The 19,094-nt window shown below is 48.4% G+C and overlaps 1 protein-coding gene across 3 annotated transcripts in view; it reads right to left on the bottom strand.

Annotated features, from left to right (window-relative positions):
- The window catches only part of LOC140394211 (3-phosphoinositide-dependent protein kinase 1-like), a 127,317-nt gene that overhangs the window by 20,616 nt on the left and 87,607 nt on the right, over positions 1-19,094 (bottom strand). For all 3 annotated transcript variants that reach the window (XM_072481206.1, XM_072481207.1, XM_072481205.1), the window contains exons 6-11: positions 10,600-10,697; positions 10,120-10,195; positions 8,207-8,275; positions 6,714-6,810; positions 2,856-3,029; positions 1,725-1,942 (exon numbers count right to left, since the gene is read on the bottom strand). In XM_072481206.1, the coding sequence (XP_072337307.1) occupies positions 1,725-1,942; positions 2,856-3,029; positions 6,714-6,810; positions 8,207-8,275; positions 10,120-10,195; positions 10,600-10,697 (732 nt within the window). The remainder of the gene's footprint in view (positions 1-1,724; positions 1,943-2,855; positions 3,030-6,713; positions 6,811-8,206; positions 8,276-10,119; positions 10,196-10,599; positions 10,698-19,094) is intronic.

The following is a 19,094-nucleotide window of genomic DNA, read 5'->3' as shown; positions in this document are numbered from 1 at the left end:
TACCAGATTAAAAACACAGCAAAAGCCCATGAGGCTGTCAGCATTCTGGTGTAGCATCTCCCAGGAGTATCCAATGCTGAGTAAAACACGCATTTCGTTGCTATTGCCCTTCATGACAACCTACACTGGAGGTTGGATTTTCCGTTTTCATAAAGATGAAGACAGCACAAATAAACTGGCTGAAGTCTGCACCTGATATGCGTATTGCCCTCTCCTCCTTTGGATTGGATTCAAGTGAGGTCATGTGGACAAAGCAGGCTCACCTGCATTAAAAGGTAAGTGAGCATGGTGTATGTCTTGAAGGTCGGACGGCGTCTATCACCAAGGTTGGCCAGCGTGGGTCAGGAAGGTTGGTTACTGTGCGCTCTGAAGGTTGGCCGGTTGCCAAAAGTGGGTTTCAGGAAAAAAAGTTTGAAAAACATTGTTCTAAGTGATACAGGCTGTGGGTTTGGAGGGTGCTGTCGAAGGAGACTTGGAAGTTGCTGCAGTGCATCTTGTATATGGTAGACACTTCAGTCAGGGTGTGCCGATGGTGGAGGGAGTGAACATTGAAGGTGGTGGATGGGGTGTAAATCAAACAGGCTGCTTTGTGCTGGATGGTGTTGAGCTTGGTAAGCGCTGTTGAAGTTACACTCATCCAAACAAGTAGAGAATATTCCATTGCACACCTGACTTGTGCCTTGTAGACGGTGGACAGGCTTTTGGGAGCCAGTTTAGAGCACAAGTATTGAGTACTATTTCCAGGATGTTGTCAGGGATCCACAGCTGTTGCTCTATCAATGGCATTCAACCATTTGCAGGTATCATGTGAGTGACTTGAATTGGCTGAAGACGGGCATCTGCACAGTGGCAGCAGCGTTACCATCTACCAGATGCACTGCAGGAACAAAACGTCCTTGGACAGCACTTTCCAAACCCACAACCGCTACTATCTAGAAGGACAAGGGTGGCAGACACAGGGGAACACCACCACCTGCAGGTTCCCCTCCAACCAATCACTATCCTGACTTGGAAATACATCACTGTCCCTGGGTCAAAACCTTGGAACTCCCTCCCTAACATCACTCTGGATGTATCCACACCACAGGTGTGAAGCAGTTCAAAAAAGCAGCTAAGAACTACCTTCAAGGACAATTAGGGCAATGAATGAATATAGAAAGGAGGTCACCGTTCATTAGGTATTTCTTGCTGAAGATGGTTGCAAATGTTTCAGCCTCGTCTTTTCACAGAATCCCTATAGTGCAGAAGGAGCTCATCGGTCCATCGAGTTTGCACCGGCCCTCTGAAAGAGCACCCGACTTAGGCCCACTCCCCTACCCTATCCCTATAACCCCACCTAACTGTTGAACACTAAGGGGCAATTTAGCATGGCTAATCCACATAACCTGCACATCTTTGGATTGTGGGAGGAAACCGGAGCATCCGGAGAAAACCCACGCAGACACGGATAGAATGTACAAACTCCACACAGTCACCCAAGGTCGGAATCAAATCTGGGTCCCTGGCGCTCTGAGACAGCAGTGCTAATCATTGGGCCACTGTGCTGCCTGACATGCTGGGTTCTTCCCCCACTGAAGGTGGGATATTTGTGGAGTCTCTGGTGCTGACAAAGACATCCTGTTCCTCCAAAATTGTACAGCTCCAAGCAAATAGTTGTTCTGTTCTTGGGAGATGGCCAAACACAAAGGGAAATGGTGAACAATACACACATTAATGCAGCTTACCAGAGATTTTTGTTGGCTTGTTTCTCAAGCAGCAGCCGTTTATCCTCGTCTGTAAACTGAAGATCCAGCTCAAACGAATTGTCATTGAGGTCATGAACATACTGCTCGATGTTACTGCCTGACCTCTGGGGTGGGATGGGCTCAGGCGTAGACAGTGATTGTGATGAGCTGGAGGGAGCCACCTGCATGCAACCAAACTGGCTGAGAAGGTCATCATACTGCAGCCAGTCATCGAGAGGCAGAGAGAAAAAAGAACAATGTCAGCTTCATAACTTGTATCTCTGGAATGCTCTCATACCGAACCAGTATTTAACAGCAGGACAGGAGAAAATATTTGTGAAGGTGAGGGAAGAAGAACATGAAAAATAGCATGATCGAAGAGAAGGGAAACGAAACAGACAAGGATTTGACGAGAGAAAGAGAAATGGCAGAAGAATTGAGTTACAACAGAGAGCTCTATTAGGGGAGCCAGTTCTGGCACAGACACGAGAGGCTGAATGAGGGCCTGTGTTGTAAATTTTGCCAAAGTGCAATTTCCTCCTTCCTATAACACCACAAAAGATTTGGACGCGGCTTTGGAAGGTAGGTAAGTAGGAAGGCAAACAGTTTTGCGAGAAAATTTGAAAGGGCATGGATACAAATCCTGAAAGACGTGCTATTAGGTAGTTTGGACATTCTGAATTCTCCCTCAAGTGTACCTGAACAGGCGCCAGAATGTGGCGACTATGGGGGATTTCACAATAGCTTCATTGCAGTGTTAATGTAAGCCTACTTGTGACAATGACAAAGATTATATTATTATATAATAATTGAAATATTGGCCTAATTTATTAAGAGAGGATCTCACAGTGCCAAAGAAGCAGAAAGGCTATGCTTGGAGTTATGGCTGGAAGAGATTTCTCAGTCCAATTCTGATATCCATGCCCATACGCACACAGATGAGGTGAGCATAGCGTCACAGTCTAGTCTGATGTCACATATTCTGGTGTGGATTCCAGAGGTCCATGTGACCAACAGGATTAATTTAAAATCAAGCATCAGAAGAGTATCCAAAAGCAGGAGGTGATTATTAAAGTATAAAATGATATGATAAAGGTAAAAGCAGCTCAGAGCACGGGTGCGAGTACTCACATTGCCATAGCAATCCTCGTCATCCTCAGACATTGCCGGAAGATATGCGGTGAGTTTTGGTGGGATCTGAAGGTGCAGATTCTCCCACGCAACAGGCTCAAAGAATGGATGGGCTTTGAGGAGTCCATAACCTCCCAGCTCTTCACAGCCGAGGCGCTTAGTGTGTTCAAACACCTAGATTATAGGAGGGAAATCATTCTTGGTATTAGAAGCAACAATACGCAAACAGTTCCAAACTCTGGTGCCCATTCCATTACTCTCTTCATCCATTAATTTAGTTGGTGCTGTAATAAAGTCCTTTTAATTCTCTCGATAGTGCGAATTTACTAACCACATCCTATAAACAGCAATCTGATGATTCACCACAGTTAATATGTTTTGGTGGTGGGGGTGTGTTCCCCAGTTCTTTGAATAGGGTAACGGAATCTTTTAAATCCACCTGAAAGTGGGGACTTAACACATCACATGAAAGACAACATGCACAACAGCCCCCTAATATTGCATCAAAGTGTTGGCCTGCATTAAAATGTTCAGATGCTGAACTGGGACTTACACCCATGACAGGCTGCCTCAGGCAACCAAGAAAAGCCGTGAAACAATAGCCTAACCCAATAACCTCCAGCTCATCCAAGTAACAAGTCTACACTCACTGCAAGTGAGCTTTAAGCCAGCAGAGCCTGCACTTGTTCAGTGAGTACACGGCCGAACATTCATTTTGCACACTATTCTAGAGTTGAAACAAAATAAATAGATCAGACACAAATAACAAGGTTTATGGTCTACTATTATGTTTGACTAATTTATTGAAGTTCTTTGAGGATTTAACAAGCAACATGGATAAAGGGGAACCTGTTGATGTGATATTCTTTGATTTCCAAAGGCAGTTATTAAGGTGCCACATCAAAGGTTACTACACAATTAAGAGGAGCTCATAACATGTCAATATGGACAGAGAATTCATTAGCTAACAGGAAGCAGAGAGTAGGGATAAATAGATGATTTGGGTTTATTGTCATGTGCACCAAGATACAGTGAAAAGTATTGTTCTGCGAACAGTCAGATCGCTCCATCTATGAAAAACAGAGGACCTACAATAGATACACAATGTAAATACATAGACATCGGGTGACGCATACGGAGTGTAGTACTACTCAGTAGTGAAGAGGTCAGTTCAGTCCACGAGTCACTCGGGAGTCTGGTAACAGCGGGCAAGAAACTGTTTTTGAATCTGTTAGTGCGTGTTCTCAGACCTTTGTATCTCCTGCCCGATGGAAGAGGTTGGAAGAGAGAACAACCCGGGTGGGAGGGGTCTTTCATTATGCTGCCCGCTTTCCCAAGGCAGCGGGAGATGTAGACAGTCAAGGTATGGGAGGGGGTTTTGCGTGATGGACTGGGCTGAGTTCACGACTCTCTGCAGTTTCTTACTGTCTTGGGCCGAGCAGTTGCCATACCAGGCTGCGATGCAGCCAGATAGGATGCTCTCTATGGCGCATCTGTAAAAATTGGTAAGAGTGAATGTTGAATTTTCTTAGTTTCCTGAGGATGTATAGGCGCTGTTGTGCTTTCTTGGTCGTAGTGTCGACGTAGGTGAACCAGGACAGATTGTTGGTGATGTGCACACCTAGGAATTTGAAGCTGTCAACCATTTCCACCTTGTCACCATTGATGCAGACAGGGGTGTGTACAATTCTTCGCTTCCTGAAGTCAATGACCAGTTCCTTAGTTTTGCTGACGTTGAGGGAGAGATTGTTGTTGTTACACCATGCCTCTAGGTTCTCTATCTCCCTCCTGTACTCTGACTCATCGGTGTTCAAGATCTGATCCACTACGGTCGTGTCATCAGCAAACTTGTAGATGGAGTTGAAGCAAATTTTGCCCCACAGTCGTGTGTGTATAGGGAGTATTGTAGAGGGCTCAGTACACAGCCTTGAGGGGGCCTGGTATTGAGGACTATCGTGGAGGAGGTGTTGATAGTTATCCTTACTAATTGTGGTCTATGGGTCAGGAAGTCGCGGATCCAGTTGCAGAGCGAGGATGAAGGATGACTTAGATGAAAGGACAGAAAATATGGCTGTTACATTTGCTGATGATTCAGAGATAGACATGAGAGTAAGTTGTGAAAAGGACATAAAGAATCTGCAAAGGGATATTGATAGGTTAAGTGAGTGGGCAAAACTCTGGCAGATGGAGTACAATGTGGGACAATGTGAACTTGGCCACTTGGCAGGGAGAATAGAAAACCATATTATTTAAATGCAGAGAGATGCAGAACTCAGTGGTACAGAGGGGTATGGCGTCTTTGTCCCTGAATCTATGCAAGTACAGCAAGTGATTAGGAAGGCAAACAGAATGTTGTGTAAATTGCAAGGAAAATGAAATAAAAGTCGTATAGGACCTTGGTGAGATCACATCTGGAGTACGGTGTACAGTTTTGGTCTCCTTACTTCAGAAAGGATATAATTGTATTAGAAGCAATTTGGAGAAAGTTCCCTCGACTGATTCCTGGAATGAAGGAGTTGTCTTATGAGGAAAGGTTGGGACAGGTTGGGCCTGTATCCATTGGAGTTAAGAATGAGAGGTGATTTTACACAAGATCTGGAGGGGACTTGACAGGGTGGATACAGAGAGATGTTTCCTCAAATTGGAGGGGCCGAAGTAGGGGATACAGTGTAAAAATTAGGGGTCTCCCATTTAAGATCAGAGGATCATTAGTTTGTGGAAGTCTCTTCCCCAAATAGCAGTGGAGGCTGGATAACTGAATATTTTTAAGGCTGTGTTGGACATATTCTTGATTGACAAGGAATTCAAATGGTATAGGGGGCAGACAGGAAAGTAGGGTCGATGTCACAATCCGATCCGCCATGCTCGTTTCAAATGGCAGAGCAAGCTTGTTAGGCCAAATGGCCCACTACTGTTCCTAATGTGTATGTTCGCACATGCAGGATAAAGTTAGTTGATACTGACAAGCTTTTACAATAGTCAGCAACATAAGAGAATCAGAAGGGAACTGCATGCACAGAGAAGCGTACAGCACAGGAAGAGGCCAGTTAGCCCATCATGTTGGCGCCTGATCTTTGAAAGAGCACGAGTGCTCAGTCAAGAGTTATCAGGGCACAAAAGGATGCCACTAGGGCTGCCATATATGTGCAGGCTCTCTGGAAGAGCGTTTAGTTTGTCCTATTTTCCCCATCCTTTCCCTGTTGGCCTACAAATTCATAGAATCCAATAGCATGACCAATCCACCTAAGCTGCACATCTTTGGACTGTGGGGGAACCCGGAAGAACCCATGCAGACACGGGGAGAAAGTGCAACCTCCACACAGACAGTCACCCAAGGCTGGAATTGAACCCGGGTCCCTGGAGCTGTGAGGCAGCAGTGCTAACCACTGTGCCACTTCAGATATTTCTTCAGATTTAAAATGTCAGAGCTGGACCTCAAAAGTCAAAAAGTACCTCAGCTTGGTAAAAGATTATTTTATATTTAAAAAATCTAATTTCAAAGGGTTATTTATGAATTCCAATCTCCCTACGAATTGAACCACTGCAACTGTACATTCAGTGCATGAATTTTCTTACAATAAAGATTTCCAAAACATCAGCCAGTAACTAAGCATTGTACCAAAAATAATAGTTATTAAAAAGTCACTCTGGCAGGGAGAAAAATCCAGCGTGTCTTCAGGTTACGGGTATAATTTGAAAAAGGAAATATAGATGTAACACCATACCATGCAACTTTATTTTTGTTATAGTGATTTGAGATTGGTTATTCAATGAGAAGATCGGAATACAGTTGATTGGGGTAGGTCAGGATTTTGTTTTGCAGCACAGTCTTGGGAACAGAGACATTAAATCACTTACCAAAAGTTGCTGCACCAAATCTTTCGCTTTTGGGAAAAACTTTTCTGGGAATTCATATTCTAATTTTATTATTTTTTGGAATATGAGATATTCATTGCTGTGGAATGGAAAAATCATGCAAAAATTAACAAATCAGTATTCAGTAATCTTCAAACAATTAAAAAATTTACCACGCTTACCAAATCTGGAATAAGACCCTAATGGGTGACATATTAACTACACTATTGTCAGTGGTGTCCAGGTAATGACAGCACACTCCTTGACCTGGTGAGTGAGCAAGCGAGGGTACTGACTGGTGAACAAAACCTTGCAGATTAGGCAGTTAAATATGCAGTCCAGTCAAGTTAGATGAATTCTGCTAATGCTGGGATAGGAAAATACAAGTGGGTTCAGTGCTTAAAGTGGACACAAACAGCTAAGGGTCTCAGAGTGGTTGCTAAATTGTGACTCTTGTTAAAACTGCACAGAGGATCAGATTCATCTGCAACATTCCACATGGCTAAGCACCTGCTAACACCTCCACACGAAGGCTGACTTATATGATGAGGTGCTGAAGCCTATCGCCTGTGGAATCGTCCCTCTAAACTGCAAGGAGGGGGACCAATGCCAGGCTGATACCCTCGATGACTCAGCTGGTTAAGTGCATCAAATCTCTCAGAGCACAGTGGTCCTGGATTCAACCATACTCTGTGCAGAATAAACTGATCAGCGAGGTTGACAGAAAAGTCACAACTTGATTTTCAGTATTTGTGAACCAGGACTGCTGTTCCTGAGCACCATCCAACAGTCCCCTGCCGGCAAAGGTACATCCTGGGCATGGCTGCCATGCTTTAATGCCCAAACAGCCTGCTCAAACTTTTTAAAAGAAATTTAAAGTGCCCAATTTTTTTTCTCCCAATTAAGGGGCAACTTAGCGTGACCAATCCACCTACCCTGCACATCTTTGGGTTGTGGGGCGAGACCCACACAGACATGTGGAGAACGTGCAAAATCCACACTGACAGTGACCCAGGGCCGGGAGCGAACCCAGGTCCTAGGCGCCCTGCAGCAGCAGTGCTAACCACCGCACCATCGTGCACAGCCTGCTTAAACATAATGAATAGTTGCTTTCTACTGCAACATTGTACTTTACAAAGATGTGGGGAGGGGGTGGAGGAGCATTTAAAAAAAATATATAGAGGGGTGATGAAATTGTCCCATTAAACATTTAAAACCTCCTTTGTTTCACAGATGGTAATGGGCTTTCCACTGGGTTTGTGTAGCATTAAATTTCCACTCTGAACTATTACAGCATCTGGAAGTCTCACTCTTTACAGTTTTATACAGAATTCCTTCAGCCTGTTTAATGTAAGGAATTTAAAAATAAATCAAACTTGATTAGTAGTACTGACAAGTTTAAACACAGTGGACAAAATTACCAGAAAAGAAGAAGTCTTATTAGGCTTAGTCCTCTATCATAACATACCATCCATCTCACAGGCTTGATTACTTACCCAGCCCTAAATGGCGGCAATCCAGCTACCAGCTGGTATATAATACAGCCAAGAGCCCAGAGATCAGAACTGTAGGGGATTACAAAAGCAAGTGTTAGGTAATCGATCTGTGCACACGTACTTCAACAAAGGTGAAACAGTTAGGAGAATGCTGCTCTGTGAATTACCTGAAAGGGATGAGGGACTGAGCTAGAGTAGCAGGATCGTGCCTGCAATTCCACTCAGCTCTGACCTCAGAACTATAATTGTAAATCCGCTGCTATCTCGCAGAAAATGAGGAACGTGGAGAGTCCAGTCTCACATGGGGAACTGTACCCCAGTGTTATGAGGAACGTGGAGTGTCCAGTCTCACATGGGGGACTGTACCCCAGTGTTATGAGGAACGTGGAGAGAGTCCAGTCTCACATGGGGAACTGTACCCCAGTGTTATGAGGAACGTGGAGAGTCCAGTCTCACATGGGGAACTGTACCCCAGTGTTAGGAGGAATGTGGAGAGAGTCCAGTCTCACATGGGGAACTGTACCCGTGTTATGGGGAACGTGGAGAGTCCAGTCTCACATGGGGAATTGTACCCCAGTGTTATGAGGAACGTGGAGAGAGTCCAGTCTCACATGGGGAATTGTACCCCAGTGTTATGAGGAACGTGGAGAGAGTCCAGTCTCACATGGGGAATTGTACCCCAGTGTTATGAGGAACGTGGAGAGAGAGTCCAGTCTCACATGGGGAACTGTACCCCAGTGTTATGAGGAACGTGGAGAGTCCAGTCCCACATGGGGAATTGTACCCCAGTGTTATGAGGAACATGGAGAGAGTCCAGTCTCACATGGGTAAATGTACTCTAGCGTTAACTGTTACATATTCATAGGAAACCATTGGGTGGGAGGGGAGAAAAACAAATGATATTTTGAAAACCCGCATTCCATCAACAACATAGAACATAGAGCAGTGCAGAACTAACCTCGCCTGTTGCTGATTTGGGCTCAGTTGTGATATTCCCTAAAGCTGACACACACGGTCGAGGGTCAAACAGCAAGTCCTTGCTTAGCATCAACTCACTTAACAGTTTCACTTTCACATTGTTCATAAATTAGTGTCAGTACATCCATTTAATGTTGCCAATTTCACTTTAACATTATTTGCCTCCTCTTTTGTGGTCTGTCTACTCACATGATTTCCCTCACAGCGCTCCCAGTCTGGCCCTCAGTCCCTCTTCCTGCCTTGCCTCCTCCCCCTCCCACCCCAGGCTGAGTTCCTACCCAACCCCTAGAGGTCTGTTGTTTAGCAGCTCCTGACTCCTGCTTCTGGGCTCTTCTTCTGGCTTTGCCTCTGAACTCGCATGAAGTGCTCTGCTCCATCTAGTGGCAGATGTTGGTCAGTGCAGGCAGCTGCTAACTGCAACAACAAACTGTTGCCACTACATGAAGCCTGGTCAATCTCTAAAATTACTGTGTACTCTACGGAGGTGAGTACAACACAGATTTTTCTTAAAGTAATTTAATTTGTATATTGTAGTTCTTTTATATTTAGTGATGTATTTTATTTTGCAAGTTATTTCAGCTGGAAATGCACAGTGCTGCACATGTATGGTACAGTATTTCAACTTGCATATTGGGTTTTTCCTGGGCGAGAAAGGAACCCAACTCTGGCTTTAATGTCGATTCCTAAGGGAACCAATGGCTCACTTCCAAGTTGTTTCATTTCAAGTCATGATTTTCAGGAATACAGCCACAACTGTAAGTGAGGGCTTACTGTTATGTGCCATTTGGGTGCAATACCAGAGGGTGATCAGCAGCTGTAGAGAAACTGCACCCCATGAAGTTGTCAGCACCACTCCAGGTGGGGATGGGGAAACCATTGCAAAATGCCAAGCTTAAAGAGAAGAACACAGATCTGCATTGTGGGTTTCCACTTGCCTTTTACAAGCTGATTTCTCCGTCAGAAGCTCTGGCGAAACATACTGTGCTGTTCCAACAAAAGAATTTGCTCGTGCTGCAATGCCAAAGCAAGACAAAGCTGTGAAACACGCTTACAGAATATTCGGTACACCCATTCACCACACTCGTACTCACACCCCAAATTTTTAAGTTTATGTTGGTGGCAAGTGAAATTACACAGGTTTGAACAAAAGAGCGAGCACAAATTTTACAAAGGCCCTTTCCGTAGTTAAAATACCACCCAAGGTCTGTATTTATGCAACATCTTGTCAATTAGGAGCAGGTTCACTTTGTAAGCGCTGTGATTTACAAGAGGCAAACACAGCACCCAAACTTAACCGTGGCTCAGTTTGGAGTGCCTGGCGCAAACACTGCATGTTTACTCCCAGGACTGGTTTAGTTATTCGTTTTTTGCATACAAACTTTCCATTGATGGACAGGAATGGGTTAATTCTGCACCTTGCGTACTATCTGAAGATAATACTTTTGCTGTTCCGAAGTCGGTAATCCGTATGTGCATGTCCTCGCTCAGCAAAATATTCTCTGGTTTAAGGTCCCTGGAATCATTTAAAAAACAAGTTAAATTACAAAGAACCAACTAATGCGGCATCTGAAGTTTACGACTGGGCAAAGGCACAAAAAGCTAACCTCATCTCCACCAAGCCTGCTCACTTTCTCCAAACATGCTTCCCATCCTGCTCTCCCCGGTCACACCAGAGTTGCCCTTTGAAGAGATTTGTACTGCTCCCTTCAGAAGATCTTCTATTAGAACATAGAACATACAGTGCAGAAGGAGGCCATTCGGCCCATCGAGTCTGCATCGACCCACTTAAGTCCTCACTTCCACCCTATCCCCATAACCCAATAACCCCTCCTAACCTTTTTGGTCACTAAGGGCAATTTATCATGGCCAATCCACCTAACCTGCACATCTTTGGACTGTGGGAGGAAACCGGAGCACCCGGAGGAAACCCACGCACACACGGGGAGAACGTGCAGACTCCGCACAGTGACCCAGCGTGGAATCGAACCTGGGACCCTGGCGCTGTGAAGCCACAGTGCTATCCACTTGTGCTACCGTGCTGCCCTTGGGCCACAATTAGTCTTGCCCAACTTCCCTTGTTAACCCCTAAATTTTTATTACATTCAGGTCTTCACCAGTAAACAAATTGGCAAGAGCAAGGAGCCAAGTCAAATGGGCTGACTCAAAGCACCAGCAACACCTCCTCCACCTCACCCCACAGATAATAATGAGGGCTCCCTTTCCTCCAGAGAGGGAGTAAGACCCACTACCCGCAGAGGCAGTCCTTGCTCCCTTTAAACTACTTTGGCTGTTGCTACATCTCTCTTCCTTCACTTAAAAACAAATTTCTACACAACTGTGTTGAGCACTCACCAACCATTCCAGTTCCCTTCCTGGAACTGCCTCTCTTTAGCTTTTTAAGAAGAGCCCGATACAATTGAGTCACATTACATCAGGATATAGCAGTGAATGTTTCATATATTGCCGCCCCCACAAAGTTATGTCCCTGACTGCAGTCTGTTTCCACTCAGATGCAGAAATGCCACGGTTTACTTGTGGAGATACCCCACTGATAGAAAAACTGCAGCAGAATATCTTCTTTTGTAGGGCTCAATATGTTTTGAGGATCAGTCGCAATAAGTGTAGATGGGATGGGAGAATTTTACAATCATAGAGACCCAGTTTTCATTCTACAGATGTGGAGATGAGGCAAGGGCTTCAGCAACATGAGCACTGCCTTTGAACAATTATCTGGTGTGGGCCACTCTTGGTCTTTAAATGGTGAGCTACAATGTGGCGGGCAACTACTGACTCTAAGTGGAAGCCTGTTTCTTTAATACTCAGTAAGGGATCAGCAGTGCTTACAATGTCTTTTCACCAAGTTCAGCAATCAACTGTCGAGTGGTTGAAGTGACATTGCATGGAAGAGCAATAAATACAAACAGCAAATGGTAGAAATACTTAGCAGATCAGGCAACATTCATAGAGGGAGAAGCAAAGTTAATATTCCAGGTCAATGACCATTAATAGTGCTGGAAAAAGCTACAGGTGTAACAGGTTTTAAGCAAATGCAGATGTAGGGAAAGCAGGTGAAGGGTTGGGCGGGGGGGGGGGGGGGGAAAGAAGAGAGGGAGCGAGCGAGCTAGAGAGGGAGGGAGCGAACGGCCGAGAGGGGGAGAGAGCGGGCAAGAGAGAGAGTGCGCGAGAGACGCGAGAGCGATAGCGAGCACGAGAGAGCGAGCGCAAGAGAGAGAGCATAAAAGGAATCATCTGCGATAAAGTAGAAGGGCAGACAAAGGAATGACAAACGTTGTGATGATGATGACGCAAGGCAAACACAGGTTGCACTGGGACAAGAAATGAAAGATAGCTCCACAGACGTCACAAATGGGAACAGTAGAATCATTATCGGCACCTTCTGTCGATTCTGTGGACTGAGTGAAGGAATTGAACTGTCTGCCAGCATGACCAAGTTTCCAGTAATTTGTCATTTTAATTCTTCATCTATTACCACAATGAGATTTCCATCCTAGCCTTCAGGGAACAGCACTTCACCTTTTGGTTAGGTACTTTTACTGCCTTCCAGAGTTGAATTATTTTCGATCATAATCACTGGCCCAATCTTTTCAGACAGCAGGTGATAGTAATGTTTCTGTTGCTGCAATTTACAGTTCTTCGAGACATCCTTTCCCCCAATACCATCACATTTTATCTTGCAACGTCGTAATCTTTTTTCATTAACCTCTCCTGCCTTTCACCGTACAACAGACCTTCCCTTTTGTTCTCCCCGCCCCTTGTACTTGCTTAAAATCCTTTATATCGCTAACTTTGTCCAGTCTGGCAGAGGTCACAAGAGTTTAAATGTTAGCTTTTTCCCTCTCTCCACAGATGCTGCCTGACCTGATTACTTTCAGGATTTAGTGTTTTTGTTTCAGATTTTCAGCATCCACAATATATTGACAGTGACTTCGAAGCTCACATAGCTCATATCGTTTCAATCACATTCTGGTGAAATCCAAGGCAAAGTCCTCACTATGATCTCCACCATCCATCAGATTTATTTTCTTATACATAGATACATAGAAGATAGGAGCAGGAGGAGGCCTTTAGGCCCTTCGAGCCTGCTCTGCCATTTTTTACGATCATGGCTGATCATCCAACTCAATAGCCTAACCCTGCTTTCTCCCCATAGCCTTTAATCCCATTCGCCCCAAGTGATATGTCTAGCCGCCTCTTGAATATATTTAATGTTTTAGCATATCTAACCCACTTTATTAACCGTTTTTTCTTTACTCTGTGCTGATAAAACCCTTTACTACTTTCCTTGTTATTTGCCACTCTTTCAAGTCTCCTCTTGGTTTTTCTAATCTTCCTCCCTTCCTCCTCCAGATTTCTCACAGTCAACTCAATTTTCTATTGCATTATACTTGTTTTTTTAAAAAATAATTTTTATTAAAGGTTTTCATAAAATATCAATAACGAAATGAAAAAGGAACCCAACAGGGTTAAGTACAAAACACAGTCCAGAAAAACAACCCTCCATACCCCCCTCCCCCCTGTACATAAATAATAAATTAACATTAACACCCCGACTTAATACAAGTATATACACCCCCTCAGACCCTCCAGTGTAAATAACAGAAACAAAAAATAAAGTGACCCCCCCCCCCCCTGCCAAGTTGCTGCTGCCATTGACCAATGTCTATCGCTCTGCCAGGAAGTCTAAGAACGGTTGCCACCGCCTAAAGAACCCTTGTACCGACCCTCTCAAGGCAAATTTCACACTTTCCAGCTTAATAAACCCCGACATATCGTTGATCCAGGATTCCACGCTTGGGGGCCTCGCGTCCTTCCACTGAAGAAGAATCCTTCGCCGGGCTACCAGGGACGCAAAGGCCAGAATTCCGGCCTCTTTCACCTCCTGCACTCCCGGCTCTTTTGCCACCCCAAATATTGCGAGCCCCCAGCCCGGCTTGACCCTGGATCCTACCACCCTCGACACCGTCCTCGCTACGCCCTTCCAAAATTCCTCCAGCGCTGGGCATGCCCAGAACATATGGGTGTGATTTGCTGGGCTCCCTGAACACCTAACACACCTGTCCTTGCCCACAAAAAACCGACTCATCCTTGTCCCGGTCATGTGTGCCTTGTGCAGCACCTTAAACTGTATGAGGCTGAGCCTCGCGCACGATGAGGGAGAGTTCACCCTCCCCAGGGCATCTGGCCAAGTCCCTTCCTCAATTTCCTCTCCCAACTCCTCTTCCCACTTACCTTTTACCTCCACCACCGAGGTCTCCTCCTCCTCCTGCATCACCTGGTAAGTTTCCTAGAGCTCCCCCCCCCCCCCACCTGCCGTCTGGCAAACGCCCTTACCTGTAAGTACCTGAAGGTGTTCCCCGGGGGGAGCCCGTACTTCTCCTCCAGCTCACCCAGGCTCGCGAATTTCCCGTCCACAAACAGGTCCCCCAGCTTTCGTATCCCTGCCCTGTGCCACCCCGAAAACCCTCCACCTGTTCTTCCTGGGGCGAAGCGGTGGTTCCCCCGTAATGGAGTCCCCACTTCCCCCGTGCCGCCTCCACTGCCCCCAAATTTTGAGGGCAGCCACCACCACCGGGCTCGTGGTATACCTCCTTGGAGGGAGTGGCAGCGGTGCCGTTGCCAGTGCCCCCAGACCCGTACACACACAAGACGCCGTCTCCAGCCTCTTCCATGCAGCCCCCTCCCCCCCCCTCCCCCATCACCCACTTGCGCACCATCGTCGCATTGGCGGCCCAGTAGTATCCACAGAGGTTGGGCAACACCAGTCCCCCCCCTATCTCTACTCCGCTCCAGGAACACCCTTCTCACCCTCGGAGTCCCTCGTGCCAACACAAACCCCATTATACTCCTGTTAACCCGCCTAAAAAAAGCCTTCGGGATAAACACGGGGAGGCACTGGAACAGGAACAAAAACCTTGGGAGCACCGTCATTTTGATTGACTGCATCCTACCCGCCAAGGACAGCGGCAACGCGTTCCACCTCTCGAACTCCTCCTCCATTTGCTCCACCAGCCTTGTAAAGTTAAGCCTATGCAGGGCCCCGCAGCTCCTGGCCACCTGGACTCCCAGATACCTGAAGCTCCTCTCCGCCTTTTTTAGTGGGAGCTCGCCAATCCCCCTCTCCTGGTCCCCTGGATGAACTACGAACAGCTCGCTCTTCCCCATGTTGAGCTTGTACCCCGAAAAGTCCCCGAATTCCCTAAGAATCCTCATTACCTCCAGCATTCCTCCCGCCGGGTCCGCCACATACAGCAGCAGGTCGTCCGCATAAAATGACACCCTATGCTCCTCCCCACCACGCACCAACCCTCTTCAGTTCCATGACTCCCTCAGTGCCATAGCCAGGGGTTCAATCGCCAGTGCGAAGAGCACGGGGGATAAGGGACACCCCTGTCTCGTCCCTCGGTGCATCCGAAGGTACTCGGACCTCCTCCTGTTTGTGGCCATACTCGCCATCGGGACCTCATTCAACAGCCTAACCCACCTGACAAACCCCTCCCCAAACCCAAACCTCTTCAGCACCTCCCACAGGTACCCCCACTCTACCCTATTGAAGGCTTTCTCAGTGTCCATCGCCACCACTATCACCGCCTCCCCCTCCCTCGCCGGCATCATGATAACGTTCAAAAGCCTCGGCACATTCGCGTTCAACTGCCTCCCCTTCACAAACCCCGTCTGGTCTTCATGGATGATCTGCGGCACACAATCCTCAATCCTCGTGGCTAAGACCTTCGCCAGCACCTTGGCATCTACATTTAGCAAGGAAATCGGTCTGTAAGACCCACACTGCAGGGGATCCTTGTCCCGCTTCAGGATAAAGGAGATCAGTGCCCGGGACATCGTCGGGGGCAAAGCTCCCCCTTCCTTGCCTCATTGAAGGTCCTAACTAACAGCGGGCCCAACAGGTCCAAATATCTTCTTATAGAATTCGACCGGGAAACCGTCCGGCCCCGGTGCCTTCCCCGCCTGCATGCTTCCTATCCCTTTAATCAGCTCCTCCAGCTCAATTGGGGCCCCCAATCCCGCCACCAGTCCCTCTTCCATCTTTGGAAACCTCAATTGGTCCAAGATGCGGCCCATCCCTCCCTTCTCCCGTGGGGGCTCGGATCGGTAGAGTTCCTCGTAGAAGTCCCTGAAGACCCCATTGATGCCAACTCCACTCCGCACCACACTCCCTCCCCTGTCCTTAACTGCCCCGATCTCCCTAGCTGCGTCCCGTTTCCGAAGCTGATGCACCAGCATCCGGCTTGCCTTTTCCCCATACTCGTAAATCGCCCCCTGGGCCTTCCTCCACTGCACCTCTGCCTTCCTGGTGGACACCAGGTCGAATTCGGATCGGAGGCTACGCCTCTTCCTCAACAATCCTTCCTCGGGCTCCTCCGCATACCTCCTGTCTACCCTCACCATCTCCCCCACCAGCCTCTCCCCCCGCTCCTTGTGGGCCCTAATGGAGATCAGCTCCCCCTCACCACCACCTTCAGTGCCTCCCATACCATCCCCACTCGGACCTCCCCGTCGTCGTTGGTCTCCAGGTACCTCTCTATACTTCCTCGGACCCGCTCGCTCACCTCCTCGTCCGCCAACAGCCCCACCTTCAAGCGCCACAGCGGGCGCTGGTCCCTCTCCTCCCCCATCTCCAAGTCCACCCAATGCGGGGCGCAGTTCGAAATGGCTATTGCCGAATACTCAGTATCCTCTACTCTCGCTATCAGCGCCCTACTCAAGATGAAAAAGTCGATTCGGGAATAAGCCTTATGGACATGTGAGAAGAATGAAAATTCCCTAGCCTCCGGCCTTGCAAATCTCCACGGGTCCACCCCTCCCATCTGGCCCATAAACCCCCTCAGCACTCAAGCCGCCGCCGGCTTCCTACCCGTCCTAGACCTGGAGCAATCCAGTGCCGGATCCAGCACCGTGTTAAAGTCTCCCCCCCATTATCAGGACCCCCACTTCCAAGTCTGGGATCCGACCCAACATACGCCGCATAAAACCCGCATCGTCCCAGTTCAGGGCATACACATTGACCAGTACCACCCTCCCTCCCTGCAACTTACCACTTACCATTATGTACCTACCGCCATTATCTGCCACAATGCTCGACGCCTCAAACAACACCTTCTTTCCCACCAAGATCGCCACCCCTCGATTTTTGGCATCCAGCCCCGAGTGAAACACCTGACCTACCCACCCTTTCCTCAATCTTACCTGGTCTACCGCCTTCAGGTGTGTCTCCTGAAGCATAACCACATCCACCTTGAGAAACCTTCAGGCGCGCGAACATGTGGGCCCGCTTAACTGGCCCATTCAGTCCCCTTACATTCCAGGTTATCAGCCGGTTCAGGGGGCTACCCGCCCTCCTCCCCCGCCGACTAGCCATGACCCCTCCTCGGCCAGCCACGCGCCTGCACCCCACAGCAGCATACCCCCGTCTCGACCCCCCCCACTCGCTCCAGCTCCTCGACCATAGCAGCAGCAACTCGATTCTCTCCCCCCCCCACCCCGGCTAGGACCCATCCTAGCTGATTTACTCCCCATATTGCACTTCCGCAAGTCAGCTGACTCCTGCTGACCCCGGCCACTCCCGCCTCTCCTTCGACTCCTCCCATTGTGTGGCACACCCTCCTCTCCCGTCCCCATCCATAGGCTCTCCCCTTCCCCCTACCGTTCTAAGCGCGGGAAACAACCCTCACTTCCTCGCCCCCTCCAGTCTTCAGCGCGGTAAAAGGCCCGTGCTTTCCACCTACCAGGCCCCGCCACATCTGACGCAGCTCCTTTTACAGGCCCGGTCCCCTCACCCCTCACTCGGGCCTCCCCCTCCCCCGCGGGGCCCCATCTCACCTCCAAGAGCCCCCCCCACCGACCAACCCAACCAAAACAGTACCCAACCCGCCCCAGCCACCCTCACCGACCCAAAAGAGAAAAAACACAAAGAAAAAGAAACCCAGCGCAATACAAAGGCCCCCCCCCTCGAAACAAAAATAAACATAGCATAACAGCCGCAGTCACCAATCGCCCGTCCCGACCCTCAATCTGTGTCCAACTTCTCGGCCTGAAGAAAGGCCCACGCCTCCTACGGAGACTCATAATAATGGTGCCGGTCCTTGTAGGTAACCCACAGTCGCACCGGCTGCAACATGCCAAACTTCACCCCCTTACTGTGCAGCACCGCCTTCGCTCGATTGTATCCGGCCCTCCTCTTCGCCACCTCCGCACTCCAGTCCTGATATATCCCAACCTCCGCGTTCTCCCACCTGCTGCTCATCTCCTTCTTGGCCCACCTGAGCACACACACCCGATCAACGAACCGATGGAACCTCATCAGCACCGCCCACGGAGGCTCGTAAGCCTTGGGCCTCCTCGCCAGCACTCTATGGGCCCTTCCAGCTCCAGGGGCCCCTGGAAGGACCCCGCTCCCATCAGCGAGTTCAACATGGTGACCACATAGGCCCCCACGTCCGGCCCCTCCAGCCCCACCGGGAGGCCCAGAATCCGCAGATTCTTCCACCTCGATCGATTCTCCATCTCCTCGAACCGCTCCTGCCATTTCTTGTGGAGCGCCTCCACCTTTACCGCCAGGCCTAAGATCTCGTCCTCATTGTCAGAGATCTTTTGTCGAGCCTCGCGGATCGCCACTCCCTGGGCCGTCTGTGTCTCCAGCACCTTATCAATAGATGCCTTCATCGGCTCTAGCAGGTCCGTTTTAATCTCTGAAGCAGCGCTGGATACCCTCCTGCTGCTCCTCCGCCCACTGCATCCACGCTGCCTGGTCTCCGCCCGCCGCCATTTTGTCCTTCCCTCGCACCTTCTTCGGGTCCACCACCACCTTTCTTGTTGCCCCGCTCCTAGTTGAAGCCATATACTATCGGGGAGCTGTTGTACATTCCTTCCCACA

This window comes from Scyliorhinus torazame, chromosome 17 (genome assembly GCF_047496885.1).
Source record: "Scyliorhinus torazame isolate Kashiwa2021f chromosome 17, sScyTor2.1, whole genome shotgun sequence".
Lineage (NCBI taxonomy): Eukaryota > Metazoa > Chordata > Chondrichthyes > Carcharhiniformes > Scyliorhinidae > Scyliorhinus > Scyliorhinus torazame.
This window is presented reverse-complemented; position numbering and strand designations above follow the sequence as displayed.